This window comes from Cyprinodon tularosa, unplaced genomic scaffold (assembly GCF_016077235.1).
Source record: "Cyprinodon tularosa strain WSP-4 unplaced genomic scaffold, ASM1607723v1 ctg313, whole genome shotgun sequence".
NCBI lineage: Eukaryota > Metazoa > Chordata > Actinopteri > Cyprinodontiformes > Cyprinodontidae > Cyprinodon > Cyprinodon tularosa.
In genome coordinates this window covers 400184-417603 of record NW_024039023.1, presented here as the reverse complement: position 1 = coordinate 417603, position 17420 = coordinate 400184, and the positions used below count along the sequence as shown (strand labels likewise).

General features: G+C 39.8%; 1 protein-coding gene across 2 annotated transcripts; it reads left to right on the top strand.

The window, feature by feature from the left end:
- The first annotated feature begins 14214 nt into the window (after positions 1–14214).
- Positions 14215–16117, top strand: LOC119788297. 2 transcript variants are annotated; one of them, XM_038292549.1, is made up of 3 exons: positions 14215–14480; positions 14614–14896; positions 15042–16117. In XM_038292549.1, the coding sequence occupies exons 2-3, from the start codon at positions 14687–14689 to the stop codon at positions 15708–15710; spliced, it is 879 nt and encodes a 292-aa protein (XP_038148477.1). In that variant the 5' UTR covers positions 14215–14480; positions 14614–14686; the 3' UTR covers positions 15711–16117. The 2 variants fall into 2 exon arrangements, with proteins under 2 accessions (XP_038148477.1, XP_038148476.1); XM_038292548.1 differs by having other exon boundaries at positions 14215–14896.
- Positions 16118–17420: the final 1303 nt, after the last annotated feature.

Genomic DNA, 17420 nt, shown 5'->3' with positions numbered 1-17420 from the left:
TTACACTTCGCTCTTAGCTGAAGGACACCGCTCTCTTTCCATTTCCAAATCTTGTACAGAATGAAGATTCTAACTGCATATCCTGACAGGGGAACTGTCAGGATATGCATTATTGTGGAAAAACATCAGTTCTAATATGCAGCAGCCAATACCAAGGTTATACCAAGGTGTAATAAACACACATCTTCAATGATAATTATCCTAACATCAGCATCATCATTGGACTGGATAAGTTTTCTTTCATTTTGCAATATTCTGCAGATGAAAGAAGGAAATTCTAGAAACCTCTTTGATATTGGATATAAATGACGTCCTGATCAAAAATAACAATAAAACTGTTAACATTATTGTCTGAGATCAGTTAAATCCTATCCAAATGAAGTGACTGAGTTTCTCTGAAAGCAGCATTTTCTGTAGCCGAAAACAGTGAACAATGAGATAAAAGAGCGCTCAGGAATTCATTTCCCGTACACATGTGTGACCTCCTTCCTGTACATGCTGATCCCATGCTGATATGAAAATAAATGTTTTTTCTCTAATATTTGACAATCAAAAGCACAGCTGCTAATGGTACACACCCTGGTGCTCCTAAACTCCCATTCCCTTGTGGGAGGAGGCAGGATACAGAGTGAAACATGAGGTCAGAGTCAAGTTGCAGACACAGCTCCAGTTAGAGGTAAAACCAGTTGGAGTTTTTATATGTCATTACTGAAATGCTTTTTATCCTTTTGGGAAATTTCTTTTTATGTTTCTGCATTCCTGTTTTACATCCACAGAGTTTGATAATGGCCTAGCCCAGGGGTCAGCAGGCAACGGCTTCAGAGCAGCATGCAGCTCTTCAGCCACCGCCTTGTGACTCACTGGAGCCTTTTGAAAATGTATGAAAATGGAAAAAGATGGATTTTTTTTTGGGTTGTTTGTTTCTTTTAATATAGTGTGTAGTTTCTTTTAATAAAACATTCTTTATTTTTTTCTAATGCTATAAAACGTTGTATAATAAAAACATTTAAACAATAAATATAAACATTTCTGTCAATAAAGATGTGTGTCATAGGATGCGACACGTGTCTGTACGGCAAGGTTTGTAATCAAACTGGCGGCTGCATCGTAATTAAATTATAGTGGCTTATTTTCGTTTACATACCCTACTTACCTTATCAGAAGGCTGCAGCTGAAGGCTGCGTTTTATTGCACTGTTTCCCCGATAAGGGTGAAAAAGAGGTTTGTCTTGTTACTGTGGGTTAAAGAGGACTGCATTTTATTTCCATGTGGAGGTTTGAAATAACATGAGTCCTATTATGCACATTGCATGTTTTTTCAAATCCTATAAATAAAATTAACACAAAAAAAAAATCTGTTTTCTGTATTGTATTTCTATAATTCCATCGACGCACGAACACATAATACTATAAAAATGTAATGGAAGTTAAACTTAAAGCACCAAATATCGTACAGCAGATTAGTCACATGGTGTGTCATTTTCTCCAGGAGAAACTGCAATGAAAATAAACATTTAATCACGAATGCTTATTATGTATTTAAGCTTAGTTAGTTATTTTGATAGTGGGATAATATACACTTAGAGCCCTTAGGAGGCTTATATAAGACTTATAATGTTTTTGCGGCTCCAGACATCTGTTTTTGTGGTCCAGTATGGCTCTTTGAACATTTTGGTAAATAAGAACAAAATGCATTGCTGTGTGTTTAATGTTTAAGGAAGAATGTATTTTTACATATTACCAGCTTAACCCCTGCCCTCTTCTGTCTGGCGACTGTTAAAAAACAAACAAAAAAAAGACTCACAAAGGTAAGTAGGAAATGGTTTAATCTCTCTATCAAACATATAACAGATACTGACACCTTTTAAAATAAAGCCAGCTAAGGCTGAATTGTGCATTTTTAATGTGTTAGTTTCGAGTTTGCTGTGGAGTTATGGTAGCTGGATGACTATTTGCTCTCACATCTTGCGAAATGCATTTATCATCTCGTGTATATTTTTCAGGACGTTTTACAAATTAAAAAAAATTCTTTTGAAATTATTTTAAATAACCATTTCCCTGAAAAGTCTCTTACACTGGAAAAAAAATCTAGATAGGTATTTTTTTCTTAAAATAAGTGCATTTTTTCATGAATTGAGGAGAACAAGAACAAGACATTTTAGAAACAAGACATTTTAGATGTGAAAAAAGAAAACACAATTGCATTGTCTTATTTCAATTGCATATTATCTGATTATCTTATTTCAAGAGTAAAAATACTAATTCGATTGGCAAATTATCTAATTTACCTATTCAAATCAAGAGTAAATGCACTTAATTTAAGAATGTTTTTGCTTATTTCTAGATATTTTTTCCAATGTAACACTAAGAAAATCTCACTAGTGGCAGCAGAAAGCTGAAGTTGTCTTTCCTTGCAGTGGACAGAGGAAGACGAGCACACTAAAAGAACAAGCGTATCTCAGCAGAGAGTGTGGCCTTGCCAGCAGCACAGTAATGTTCTATTGACTGAATCAGATACACAAGAAAAGACAAAGTTGCATGCAAATGTTTGTGCGCAAGGAGAATTAGGCAAGCAGAAAGAGAAAATATTTGTTGAACATTTAGTATATTTGAAAGATAACAGAATTGGAACGCAAACATTAAAGCTTTTAGCCCCATTTACACTACCCTTGAAAAACCGATCCAGGCCGAGACCGGTCCGAGCTTGGATTGGTAACCAGGCCAAGCTCAGTTTTGACGACCGTTCACACGTCACACTTATCTCGGTTATCTCAACGCCTCGACTCCTCGCCTCCTAGTGACGATGTGCGGTATTACTGCTAGGATTGAAGGAGGGACTCAAGCAGCTGGTGGCGGTAATGCACCAAACGCTGTTTGTCAACCGCCGTAAAACCCAAGAAGAAGAAGACGAAGGAGGAGGGAATCAAGCAAATCAAAATGGCGGCGCCCGTCACATTCAGAAAGTTATGCTTGATTATTATTGCTGTACTTCCGTGTTTGCGGTGGGTCAGGCGAAGACGGCAACCTTGCGCGGATGTACTTGAGAAAGTCGGCTTTTGGGAAGCCGACTTTCTGGAATGGAGTGTGAATCGGCATGTTCAGCCAGTCGGCGATGACGCGTTCTGCTCATGCGCTCTTGTTATCAGAGAACCGAGCCAGGAAAAAACCGAGCCGAACCCACCTCGGGAACTGGTCTGCAGTTAGCGCGGTCCGGTTATGTTTATCTCGGTTCAGTTCAGGTTGTTTCCGTTCACACACGACAAGTTATCTCAGTTACTGAGCTCGGACCGGTCTCGGCTCAGTTTTTTAAGGGTAGTGTAAACGGGGTAAATGAGTGCAAACAGAAGGAACGCCTGCTCATAAATTGAAAATCTGTGGCCTTAAAGGGATAGTTCGGGATTTTTGACATGAATCTGTATGGCATCCCCATCACCAGTGTCATGCAATCACACTGACTTACCCCTGGCAGCGTCCTGTGAGCAGAGTTCTCGTCCAGCTTTGGTCAAGCCGAAAGTAGTCCAGTAGGTTTGCTAGACCCAGCGAAATAAAACGTTTCTCTTCCCAAAACATTATGTGTTCAAAAGAGTGATATTTTTGCATCCCAAAAACATTGTAGTAGAAAAAGTCCCACGTTGTTATCACTTGGTCCTATTTTCTCTCTGTTCGTATCAGTGCGCGCGACACCATGACCTGACAGCTAGGGCCTACTAACCTGACAACAGCCAGATGCATGTCTCCCTCCGCCCAGCTAGGAGCTAGGCGGAGCGAGACATGCATCTGGCTGTTGTTGAGCTCGCTGTCAGAATGACGGCGCGCACTGATACGAACAGAGAGAAAATAGGACCAAGTGATAACGACGTGTGACTTTTTCCACTACAATGTTTTTGGGATGCAAAAATATCACTCTTTTGAACACATAATGTTTTGGGAAGAGAAACGTTTTATTTCGCTGGGTCTAGCAAACCTGCCGGACTACTTTCGGCTTGACCAAAGCTGGACGAGAACTCTGCTCACAGGATGCTGCCAGGGGTAAGTCAGTGTGATTGCATGACACTGGTGATGGGGATGCCATACAGATTCATGTCAAAAATCCCGAACTATCCCTTTAAGCCTCTTAAATCCACCAAAAAAAAACATCTTTCACTTTACTTTAATAGTAAATTCGATGTTTGGTGACACCTCTATGTTAAACAACTAAATACATTAATGTTTGCGGTATGAAAGATTGGTTATTATTAGATACTCAGCCATATTGTTTTTGTTAGAAAAAAAAGATCAGAAAATATCGGAACAAAATAATTATGATATATTTTTGCTTAAAATGTATTTGAGTAAATCCTTATTTTAGATTTTGGATCCATATGGTTTATACTTTTATTGTATGTACAACAAAAATATGATAAATTTACTAGAAAGTTCTTCAACTTTTGTGGCATGTTAAAGTGGAATGACAGAAAATGGGGTAGAGAGAGGAAGTGGAATATGTTTCAACTGCATTTTTGCACCATAAATATCTATTTATTTTTACACTGCTCTGAACCTTGCATATCAATGCCTTTTGCACCATGTCTCTCCTACACCGTTTACATTTTGATCACTGCTGCACGTTATAAATGGAAATGTTAATTTTTCACTGCAAATCTGCTGCTTATTCACTGTCAGAAAGCTGTATAAACAAAGTTCTGCTTTGTATACACTCTGTGAATACAAAATGACAAGAAGTTTGTCTAAGTATAAGGGAGCACACTGAATATTTATTTCCCCTTTGGGATAAAGTATTTTTGAGTAAAATTCAAAGGTCACTGGACCAGAACTCAAGCTCGGTTCGGCCTCCACTTGGCTTGCATGTGCTGCCCGTTCACAAACCAGGGTTCGTATGGGTGCTGGAAATCCTTGAAAATGCTTGAATTTTGACGTTGTGTTTTCAAGATTTGAAAAGCGCTTATATTTTGGATGATATGCTTGAAAATGCTTGAAATTGTAACTATTTATTTTGCAAAAAATACCTATCTAACTGAATCGTGTGTTTATTAAATGGAGAAATAAAATGTTGGAGAGCCCGAAAATGAAACCTGCGCGCTTATGTGTGACTGCGATCTGCCAGTCTATTTCCATGTGTGACTCCGCCCCCATGAAACCACTACTGCACCATGCCGGGAGGTTGTCGTTGCAATGAACGTTGGCTGGAAGATGAAAAATACAAATTATGGATTAAACGGGGACAAACCCCACGAGTTGCCTCTTGTAAAGTCTGCAAAAAAGATGTGCAGCTTTTCACAATAGGCGAGAGTGCGCTCTTGCGTCACATGAAGAGTAAGTCATAGACTCTTTAAGTAAGCCAACTGAAGTAGCCTAGTACACGTTAACGTTAGCGCCTATTTGTTTACGCTAGTAACTGCTAGCTAGGAATTCACAGGCTAAGTTACTGAGGGACTGAGAGTACGGTGTGATAATATAATGTTGGTATTGTAGTGTTTCCCGCAGCACTATCTTGGCGAGGCAGTCGCCTCGCCAAACTTACTCTACTGCCTCGCCAACGTTCCAAAAAAAAACAAAACATCATTGATAACTCTACGGCTCATAATACTGAATTGCGACACTCTCTGGTTGGTTATATTACTACGCCATGGCAGAGGAGTAATCCCCACCCCCCCCTGCAGTCATCCGCACAAAACTGTTTCCGGCCGACAACTGGTGGTGGTGTAAGGTGCTGGAAAAAGTTTTGAAATGGATCTTGAAAGTGCTTGGAAAGTGCTTGATTTTGACTTTGGAAAAGGTGTACGAACCCTGACAAACACTCCACTCAACATTTATCTTTCAAACTGTACTTGATCCTTTATTACATGCATCCATATTTATCGATCCATGGGAAAAGTATTACAAAGTGCCATATGTATATAACTTAATTATTGTTAATATTGTTATCTGTTAATAAACACTATGTTAAGATACAGTATGATCTACTGTAATAACTTTGAAATCATACCCCAAACATGATATATTTTCTGTCCTACATGCTGTAAAGTGATTGCTCTATGAGAGCTATAATAAACACAACAGACTTATACATTTTCTCGATGCCCTTAAGCAATTGTTTGAATTGAATGAATACCTGTTCTATAGAAAATGATCCCTTCTGATTTCTCAAAGATATCACCATATTGATACAGACTACACAGAATGCTATAGAAAAAGATTTTAATTTAGGGAATCTATATCTTGGAAAAAATGCTTTATCTTAGCTTCTATATAATTTGTTTGCTGAGAATCTATTAGCATGATTTTTCCTTTGATACTGGCTAAAACTAATGTATAACTAAAGTAAAAACATAATCATCCAAACTCCACATCCTAAACAATGAAATGAAATGATAAAACTAATTAAATAAAAGTTACAATAAGATAAAGAAAAAGAATTACATTGATTCCTCAATTCTTGACCTGCATAGAAAAACCTCCATGACAAAATAGAGGAATAACTTAGCTTCAGACATGGCTGCCGCTATTCTAACCCTCTGCCTGGTCAGCTGGATTACATAGATTAAGTCTTACAGGTCTGATCTTACAGGTACAATTTTTTTCTAGGTAACAGATCTTTGGGCTCAGCCTGTCTCAAGAGTGTCCATCGCCTTTGACATACGCATTGTCCATTTTTTAATCAGTTAATGTTTCTGACTCTCACAGCACTGTATCCGTAAACACAGGCTCGATCCAAGTGCATCAGCTATTTAAGGACACATAAGCCCCAATGAAAGTTTGTCCGCAAACGCCATAAGTCCTCTCCAAAGAGTGCTGGCAGTTAAGAAGGAACTTGGACCAGGAATCCAGGATTCTTCCTGCTGCAAATGCAGTTAATATAGGGATCTTATGACATTCCTAGCTGTGCTAGGAGCGATAGAGTTTCCCACGATCTGTTATGTGAAGGACACGTAGGTAGAGCCTGCCTCACGGAGTCAAACAAAAATCTATGATTTCATGACAGGTATTGTATGTGACACATGCTTATTTACACACCTTAATATTTTGGGGGTTTTGTAATGCAGTGTGTCAGCTATTTGCTACATTTGTGCAAATTTTGTTCTTTGTTGTTCTTTTCTAGAAGGCTGTAGTCCAGATTTGACCAGCTTCATTCATGTGTGTGTCTGCCGTGACATGCTAAAGGCTGTCTGGATTCAGCACAGCGGTCCCAGACCTCTTTCTTACCCTGGAGGGTTTTTTAACTGTTGACCCCACCGAAGTTGCTGGGAGCTAGGAAGAGGAGGCAGTAGTTGCTATTTGAGGTATTCGGATCGAGCCAAGAACTGTTGTTTGTGAAAAAGTAGACCAAGGCCCATGATGCATTGTGGGATCACATATAGTTTCAAGTCCCATTTAGTTATTATTAGTCATTGAAATATATGCAGGCAATAAACTGATATTTTCCTTTTTTAAATGGAAGGTTATGTAAACTTTAAAGTACAATTGTATACATGTGGCTAGACTAGGGCTGAAACAATTACTCGTTTGGATAGATTATTGAAATAATCATCAACTAATTCAGTGATCGATTAATTGCGAACTGGAGTTTAGAGACTCTAAAACATTCCTTTAGCTGACAGAACACACTAAGAGCAATAATTATACAAAAATTGTAAAGAAATATATAAACATTTTGCATTTAAGATTTTAAAATGTTAATTTTTTTGTTTGTCAATATGCTCTATCCAGAACTCCTTAACTGGAAAAGATTTAGGTTAACCTCATTTAACATCGTAAAAAATTATCTTTAATAAACCTTTGGCCAAATTTTTGAAAAAACAATCAACAGATTAATCAATTAGGAAAATAATGGTTTGTTGCAGCCATAGGCTACACCATTGTTATTTTTGTTGTTTTTTTTTACCAACATTACTTCCAAACAAATGGCTATCATGTGTGCTAACCATTTGCTGCTAGGAAGAGCTGTTGACCCACAGCTGCCACTTTTTTAGAAGTGCTCTAACAGCAGACATTTTTGACTGGATGTCAAGTAGCTAGGAGAAAGAGATGTCTGTATGTTATACATGTTACCTGCAGGCAGAACCCGATCGAACCCTGAACCTTGTTGCAATGCAGCAGTTCTACCCACTGCTCCACTGAGCAGCCATGTTCTGAACAGTAAAGTATAACTAAGAGAAAATTTTCACGGTTTCAGCCATTCGACATCGGGACCTCACCCTCTCTGAAATTACTCCTCGTCCATTCCTCCTTCATGACTTCTCCTGCAGCATTTCTGCCGTTGAACTTTAACCCCTCTCCACCCGATATCCTCCCTCACTCTCAGTCTCATACATCTTATTCACTCTAACCTTTTCCACCTACAGTGTCAGGGCCCCAAGGGAAAGACTACTTTATTAGTCATGTAAATTCACAACAACAAAGTCTTCTGCCGTAGTTGGAGCCCCAAATACCTTATTTCTTTCATGTCAATAAAAATCTTTCTAATTGCAACTTTGTTTAAGTCTCTCCAGGTTGCATTTGAGTGATGTTTATTTTGTGTAGAAAACATTTATAATTTACAACAAGTGTGTTATTCCCATTGAAATAAGAATCCTTGAATTGAAAGTTGGTTTTGTCTTAAATTACATTAAAAGGTATAATTCTACTAGGAGATGGATTTATTTTAAGACTTCTTACAAATATTAGCAGGATGGCAGTTAGGTTGGCTGTAGATTAATAAGACCTTAAACTGTACCAAAAAACTCTGATTACCTCTGATTTAGAAGGAAGCAGATGCTGGACTCGATATGTCTATTATGTAAAAACTGTGCAAACCTCCTTTACCCACAATGAATATCTACAAAAAACATCTGTGACAAAAAGCCTTGAAGAATGTTTTCAAAAGAAGACTGGGAGTATGAGAAAGGAGGGCGTTTAGAGGCATTATATCTTAAGTAGGAGGACATTTCAAGTAAACATTTCCAGACATTGCTGGATTGCTTTCAGAAAGGGGAGAAGAAGCATCTGTTTTTTGTGGAGCAACACCACCATTAGTCCTCTTCAGCTCAGTGTGTCTGGGGCTGGGAGAAACCCTACAGAAGCAGTTTTAGAATTTCAGAAGCAGCCATCATTGACTTGATGCATTTGTGACAGTTTCAATTAATTAATAGTGTCCTTCAGCTCAGGAACACTACATAATCTATTAGAAAATTAAATTATTATATTTTCTTTATAAAATAAAATCCTTAGCTTTAACTGAGGCCCATTTAATTAACTGTATATGCATTCAATCAATTTTGCATTAATTTCCAGTGTTATTGAATCAATGATACATTTAGAGGTATAGAGGACTATTGTTTATTTCCAGGTGGATCATCTAATTAAGTGGTCCTCCTAATTGTCAATCATTCTGGTGATATGTTTACGTAAGCCCGTCCTATGTGCCCATCCAGTTGGCTATCTTTTTGTGCAAATGCACACTTTCAGGCATATATCTATGGTGAGCTACGATTTCATTGAAGCTCACCTTTCACACCCTCGTTCTTTGAAAATGGCAGAAGGTTGTGAGAGAAAAAGTGTCTAAAAAGTGTATGAGAAGAAAAGAAAGGTCTCAGAAGAGGCAGATATATCCCAGAATGCTTTGCACAGAGAGCTCTCCTCACTAAGCATTATGGGATTTGTCATCAGAGTGGCCCGCTGTTGACATAGGCAGTCGCTACCCAGCAGCGGTGACTAATTACAAAGATGGGGCAGGCACAGCTTGGTGGAGGATCAGTTAAGTGACCAATGGGTAGCAAAAAGCAGTGATCATCTGTCCAAACGGTCAGTTAACTGAGTTGTCTATAAAGTCCACTATGTAGTCCCCACTCTATATAGTGAACGAGGGATTTAGGGGTTAAGGCCGACATTCAAACACAGTAAGCTTGTATGAGCTATTAGAACAGGAACTTTTAAAGTTGCACAGGATGAAATGGACTCCTGCAGGCTCTCACACGAGTTTCATAGGTGTTCCCTCTTGGGAGCGGGTACAGGGTTATGCATGTGCATGTTTTCTAAATGGGCTGAGAAGAAGTTTGTGTTGTGAACAGGTGAACAGATCTTTGGATTGCAAAGCTGGACATGCCAGAAAACCCACAAAATAAGTCAGCTGACTGTAAATAGGAAATTATGCTATCTGATCATGCGCTCTTTGTATCAGAGAACCGAGCCACAACTGAACCGTGCCAAGTTAAACTAGTTCTAGATTTAGCGCAGTTTGTCTGTGTCTGATCATCTTCTGTCTGCCTGTAAGGTTTTTTTAAGTGGAGAGGGCGGGTCTTTTCAATAACTCCCAAAGAAATTCCAGCATAGTGCTTTTATAGGACATTCATGAAAAACGCTCAGAGTGAAAGAAACTAATTCCTTTTTTTGTTGTTGCAATATAACCTTAGAGGCGTTAATGCTGATACAGGCACATATTTTTTAACTTAGCGTATGAACTTTATTTTTTAACTATTTATTTCAAACTTAATTTACAGTAGGGAATATATATCATTGAAGGGCTCATCATATTGGTCAAATGCCAAAATAACATGTACAGAAATGTAGCAGTATCTTGTGCTTCTTGTGCTTCTAGACCTCATGTAGGGATAGGGGAGATTCCATTTGTAAAGGGTTTGCAAGGGATCAAAAATGAGATCTCGCCTTATGAAGGGTTAAACAATTTCAACATAGACATCTTCTGTTGTCCTGTCTGCATTCTTGTCAAGCACCTACCTTGTAAATCATAACAAGAATGAAACTTATCTCATAACGAGGAAAATATCTCTGCTAAGCAAGTCTTGGATGCAATAACATCAAAGAGGTTTGTGTGCTGGGAACATGAGCAACCTGGGTGGGACATAAAGGCCAGGACACTGTTGGTGGAGTAGGCTAGAGAATGAATGAGACTGAGAATAGCCTGATAGTGAGGGAGGAGAGGGAGCGGAGGTAGGTGGTTTGCACCATAAACGTTGGACGCTGGACGTGGATATCATGAAGAAGATGTTGGACAAGGATTAACTTCAGAGGAGGTGCGGTCATGTCATCGATCAGCTGGTGAGGCTGATTAGAGTCTTCCGGTTGTAATTTCCCTTCCAACTTCAGTGCAGTAACTGACAAGTCAAAATTGTGAGCAAATGCGATGATCGCAAAATCAAAAACAACATAAAGCTTTGCAACCAAAAGCAAAACTGAAATATCAATGCTAATTCACTAGAAACCATTCAAAATGTCCCCACTTTCCTTGATGTGCCCTTGGCTGGTCACCTACAATTCTTTTTTAAACATTAATCTTTGTACAAAAATATTCTTTCAGTCATGATTTTTGGACATTAGGATCAAAACAGAAGTGTCACCTCCTGGTCACACCCTGTAATTCAGTGAAATGATCAGAGTTAAAAAATATGGAAGAGGGGTTCACTCCAGTGGCTGGAAGTTGGAGGGGATATTGCTCGGAGTTGCAGGGAAGTGGGCGGCCATTCGGCAGGCATTTGACTGGGAAGGGGCATTTTGAATAGCTGCTACTATATAACTTTGAAAGGCAAAGTTCTAAAGAGTAAATGTAAACTTGTAAGATAGCTACCCTGAGAACAGTAAAAATACTACTGCTAATACTAACAAAGAATATAAATGAAAGTATAATTAATATTTACTATTACAGTTTTTTCTGATTGCTTAAGCACATTTTTTGTAACTATTGGCTATTTTTGCAAAACTCTACACACAAATAAGAAAAACTTTCACCCAATTATCAAAACATTGCAGTTCTCTTGCAAAAGCGAACACAGCTAGATTAACTCTTCACACCTTTGTAAAAATTGTGTTTTCGTATCAAACAGTAAACACAAGCCATCATCTACTAAGCACACAATGTGCCAACTACACACTGATGGTATGAATACAAAACACATCTGGCTTTCTCTTTCTCTGTGTACAGATGTCAATTTGAGGTCATACTTTTGTCATAGTGTCATGTAAACATACAAGGATCCAAATTTCAAGTATTGCTGTTTATTCACACTCATCAAAACCAAGACAAAGTCAGAACACAAAAAAGTAATTTCACAAAAAACAAAAAAACAATCAGCCTACATCATGTCGTCTTTCTGGGTCCGGCCACAAAATTTCGTCCACATCGCATGCGACATCCTCCAGTCCAAGGCACCGGGGAAAATATCTCCTTGAATGCCGTATCCAGGCCTGACATGATGCCTGGTCAATATCTCCACATGCCTCCTCCATTGTCTGTAAAAGGGCTACCTGTTGATGAGGATGACGGTCATACACTTTCCAGCGCCAGGCAGAGAAAAACTCCTCAATGGGATTTAAGAATGGAGAGTATGAAGCAACATATTCTTATTATCAGTGCGTATGAAATCGTACGAAAAGTTAAGCACACTATTTCGAACGTTTTGGACGTTTTTCCTCAAAAAACCACATCAGTGCGCATGCGCTGGCTAACAGAAGAAAAAAGCAGATCCGCGGACGGACGTAAAATTGGGAAAAACAGTGCAATCATCACTTATTCATGTCTCTAACTACGTTGCTTGCTGTTTTATATCTTAGGGTTAGGGTCAGGGTTAGGGCTAATTGTAATTTATATTCTATGTTCGTGAATGGTGCGTCAGATGCGCATGCGTAAAAAACGTACGAAATTACGGTGCATAACTTTTCGTACGATTTCATACGCACTCATAATGAGAATAGGTTGCATGAAGAAATGGGTGGTCTGTAAACCAGTTGCGGACCAAAGCAGCCCTATGGAAATTAACATTGTCCCATATGATGACATATCGGGTATGCTCTGGTCTCTGAACAGTGAGCATGTCATGTAAGGTGTCCAGGAATGCAATAATGTGTGCAGAGCTGTATGGGCCTATGGTTGCATGATGGTAAACAACACCATTTTGGCTTATAGCTGCACACATGGTTATGTTATGTATTGGTTATGTCCAATAATGTTCCTGTCACGTCTCCTGGTTTTACTGAGGTTAAAACCCGCTTCATCTACAAAAAGTAGCTCATGTCCCATGGCATCTGCTTCTAGTTTCATCACTCTCTGGACAAGACAAAACAAATGCATCACATCAGGCCAATGCACAGCACTACAGTATGCGCTTCCAAATTCAGAATCAATGACACTATAGCTTACCTGCACATAGTCATATCGCAGTTGCTTTACATGTTCTGTGTTTCTCTCCAAAGGAACTCTGTAAATTTGTTTCATTCTTATTCTGTGGCGTGCAAGTACACGACTTCATGAAGAAATGCTTATTGCCTATTTTGAAAGATGGTGTCATTATCAATTATTATTATTTATAGTGCTTAGGCTGATTGCAAAGTGAACTAATTATCTAAAACAGTTTTCACATGTGAAAGTGTGCCAGACAGTTGGCAAAATAGTGTTAATGATAGCCATACATGTGTATAATTTTACTAGGAGTGTGTTGGAAATGTGGTAATAGAGCACTGTTGTGCAGTGTATTGTGCCTACAGTTTTGCAAAATGTGTATTACAAAATTGCAAACTAAGTGCAATGCAGTGTTTGTGCTTTTAGTTTTGCAAACTCAGCGAGTGGTGTTGCTATACATATTACAGTTTTTCTCAAATGCTAAAACACAAAAGCCAATCCTCTAAACCAAATGACTAGTTGTCTAAACACATTTACTAAATCTAGCCATCATTTTCCAGTATCATAAACACATTTCACATGAAGACACAATTCACAAAACACAATCCTCCATTCACATAAATCTTAACACATTTTTCCTTGCTAAAACACAAGTTGCAAAAGAACTCTGCTCATATTCTCAAATGAAAGCTTATGTGATGCAAAATGCTTGCCACAGTCAGCAATATTTGAACAAAATGAACACACCTCGCGTCATTCATTACACACAATGACTCAAATTTGAAAACACCTGTTGCTAATGCTGTGACCACATGTATAAAAGCAAGTTCAGAGTGCACAGTTTGCTGAAGATTCCAAACAAACACAATGGATGAAGGCAGAGTCAGGGGCAGAGGTAATCGCGTCAGAGGAGTGAGAAGAGCTGGCCAAGGAGGAAGAGGAGCAGGCCAGGGAGGAAGAGGAGCAGGCCAGGGAGGAAGAGGGGCAGGCCAGGGAGGAAGAGGAGCAGGCCATGGTGGAAGAGGAGCAGGCCAGGGAGAAAGAGGAGCAGGCCAGGGAGGAAGAGGAGCAGGCCAGGGAGGAAGAGGAGCAGGCCATGGTGGAAGAGGAGCAGGCCAGGGAGGAAGAGGAGCAGGCCAGGGAGGAAGAGGAGCAGGCCAGGGAGGACGAGGAGGAGGCCAACAAGGGAGAGAAGGTCCAGGAGGGAGAGCAAGACAACCTCGTACCATCATTACGGACGAGATGCGAGCAACAGTCATTGACCATGTCATTGTCCATGGCATGACAATGGCTGAAGCAGGACTAAGAGTCCGTCCAAACCTGAGTAGGTTCACCGTGGCCACCATTATCAGGGCATTCAGACAACACAACAGGTATTGTACTCTATTGCTTTGTTTGTCACAATACAATTTTACAAGCCTGTGAAAGTAGTCTATTACAGTAGTTTCAAATCAGTTGTTACTGTATTGTAAAACATGTCAATTGACGACAGGTTTCTTTCTTTAGAGTTGAAAGAGTGCCACATAGAGGTGGGCGGGTTGCCATATTTACAGCGGCATAAGAAACCCCCATTGTGGATATGGTTCATGAGAAAAACCTCATCAGACTCCGGGAGATCAGAGACAAAGTCATTGACGATAATGTAAACTTTGAGGGCATTGATGATGTCAGCTTGGCCACAATAGACCGAGTTCTCCGGCAGCAAAAGATGCGGATGACACAAGTCTATAGGGTTCCCTTTGAGCGAAACTCTGCACGCCACAAAGACCTACGTTACGAGTATGTGCAAGTAAGTATAGATCCATGTTCACAGTACAGTTAGTAAACATACTGTGTTGCTCAGTGGCCTACATTACTTCTGGACAATACAGTACGTAATATGCTACCGGATTGACTGTTGCTCTGAACACCTGTGCACTTTCACATTTTCACAGAGGATATTACAGCTGGACGTGATGGCCAGACCTCATGAGTACCTCTTCCTGGATGAGGCTGGCTTCAACCTGCACAAACGAAGGCAAAGAGGCCGTAACATCATTGGCCAAAGAGCCATCACTGAGGTTCCTGGCCAACGGGGGGGTAATATTACTCTTTGTGCGGCCATGGGTTTGGAGGGGCTTGTCCACCGGCAGGCTGTCCTTGGGTCTTACAACACCCAACGTCTCCTAACCTTCCTAGAGGAGCTAAAAAATATCCTCCTAGACCGCCAACAACACCATCCTGGGCCCGAACATCCCATTTATGTGATCATTTGGGACAATGTACGCTTCCACATAACAAACCAAATCAGTGAGTGGTTCACCACCAACAGTAACGACTTTTTAAACGTCTGTCTGCCACCCTACTTCCCTTGCCTGAACCCTATAGAGGAGTTCTTCTCATCGTGGAGATGGAAGGTTTATGACAGACAACCATACACTAGAGAAAACCTCCTGAGGGCAATGGAGCTTGCGTGTATTGAGATCCCAGTGGAGAACTTCCAAGGATGGATCCGCCATTCCAGGGCGTTTTTCCCATGGTGCCTGGCAAGAGACAATATAGCCTGTGATGTGGATGAGGTGAAGTGGCCTGATGCAGCTCAGCGACATGATGCCGCACAGTGATTGTGGTGTAAATACTGTAAAATGAATAAAAAAAAACTTCACACCCCGATCATGTTTTCAAGTGTACTGTTGTGTGCAATAGATTCTGCTTTTGCAGTGAGTTGTGTTACAGTAGTGTACAGAATTTACTATAGATTTATACCCTTCATATGAAACTCACAAATCTAAATGCCCAATCCTCTGCAGAACTCTAAGAAGATCCATAATTGTAAAGTTTCTAAAAATATGCATTGGCAGTAAAGAAACAAAGAACCCTCTCACAAATTGAGCATTGTGTTTTCAATTGTTTTGCTGTAGTGTGTAATGATGTGTATAGTGTTTACATTTTTGAAAGCTTCGAGCTGCTCTTTTGGTGTGAAAGTTTGAGTTTTGAAGGGAGAAGGTGTGGTTGTGTTTATGTAGCTTTAGAAAAGTGTGTTGTGTTTAGACATTGAAGAACATGGACGAAACGTTTGTGAAATGTGTTTTAGCATTTGAGAAAAACTGTAATAGTTTTAGAAATTGTGCTACAAGAATCACGATTAGCGCTTAAGCATTCAGAAAAAACTGTAAAAACCACACTTTGTTACCATATGAAACACACACGTTTCAAATTACTATACTCTGTTTGCACGAGTTACACTCTGCTGTGATAAACCTAAAACACTTTTAGCACTTCTACTTCCCTATGATTAGAGTTGGCTACCATCAACAAAGTTCAAATATAATGTAAATTCACCAAACACTACACAAGATGTTGCAGACTGAAGAAACTCATTTATTTCTCAACACGCCCAAAATGTTGACATGGAGATTCATAATACTGTAACAAAATGTCACTTTACGTATTGTACTGTAAGTTTACTGTAAAAAACAAAACAAAAACTAGACATTGTCTCTTCGCCTAGCTGGATCTGGCCAGAGAATTTCATCAACATCGCAGGCAATGTTGTCATTAGCAAGACACCTTGGAAAGAAACGTCTTGAATGACGGATCCATCCTTGCATTGCTGCTACCTCCATCTGGTCACAGGCCTCCTCCATGGCTTGGATGGGGGGTACCTCAGCCTGGAGACGGAGATCATATACCTTCCACCGTCATGCCGAGAAAAACTCTTCTATAGGGTTGAGAAATGGAGAGTATGGTGGAAGATATAGGACGGTGAAATGTGGATGTTGCTGAAACCAGTTCTGAACCAGAGCAGAGCGGTGGAAAGACACATTGTCCCAGACAACAATGTATTGCATATGATCGATTTGATTTGCTGCTGTTTGTTGTGCAATTGGTCCAAGAATATAAGTATGAGTTCTGCATTGTAAGGGCCCACATGGGCATGGCGGTGGAGGACCCCATTCTGTGTAATGGCTGCACAGAGTGTTATATTACCCCCACGTTGCCCTGGGACATTGACTATAGCCCTGTGGCCAATGATGTTTCTTCCCCTCCTTCGTGTTCTCTTCAGGTTGAACCCAGCCTCATCTACGTAAATGAACTCATGCTGGATCTCCTCTCCATCCATTTGTAAAACTCTCTGAAGAACAGTGTCAGGCAAAATTATGTTCAGTTTAGATCTAGTATACATATTACAGTACAGTAAAAGATTATGAGACAGTATGCAAGATCACAATGCTTAGGTGAATACATACCTCTGCATAATCATGCCGCAGTCGTTTCACCCTTTCGGAATTGTGCTCAAAAGGCACTCGATAAATTTTCTTAATTTGAATATG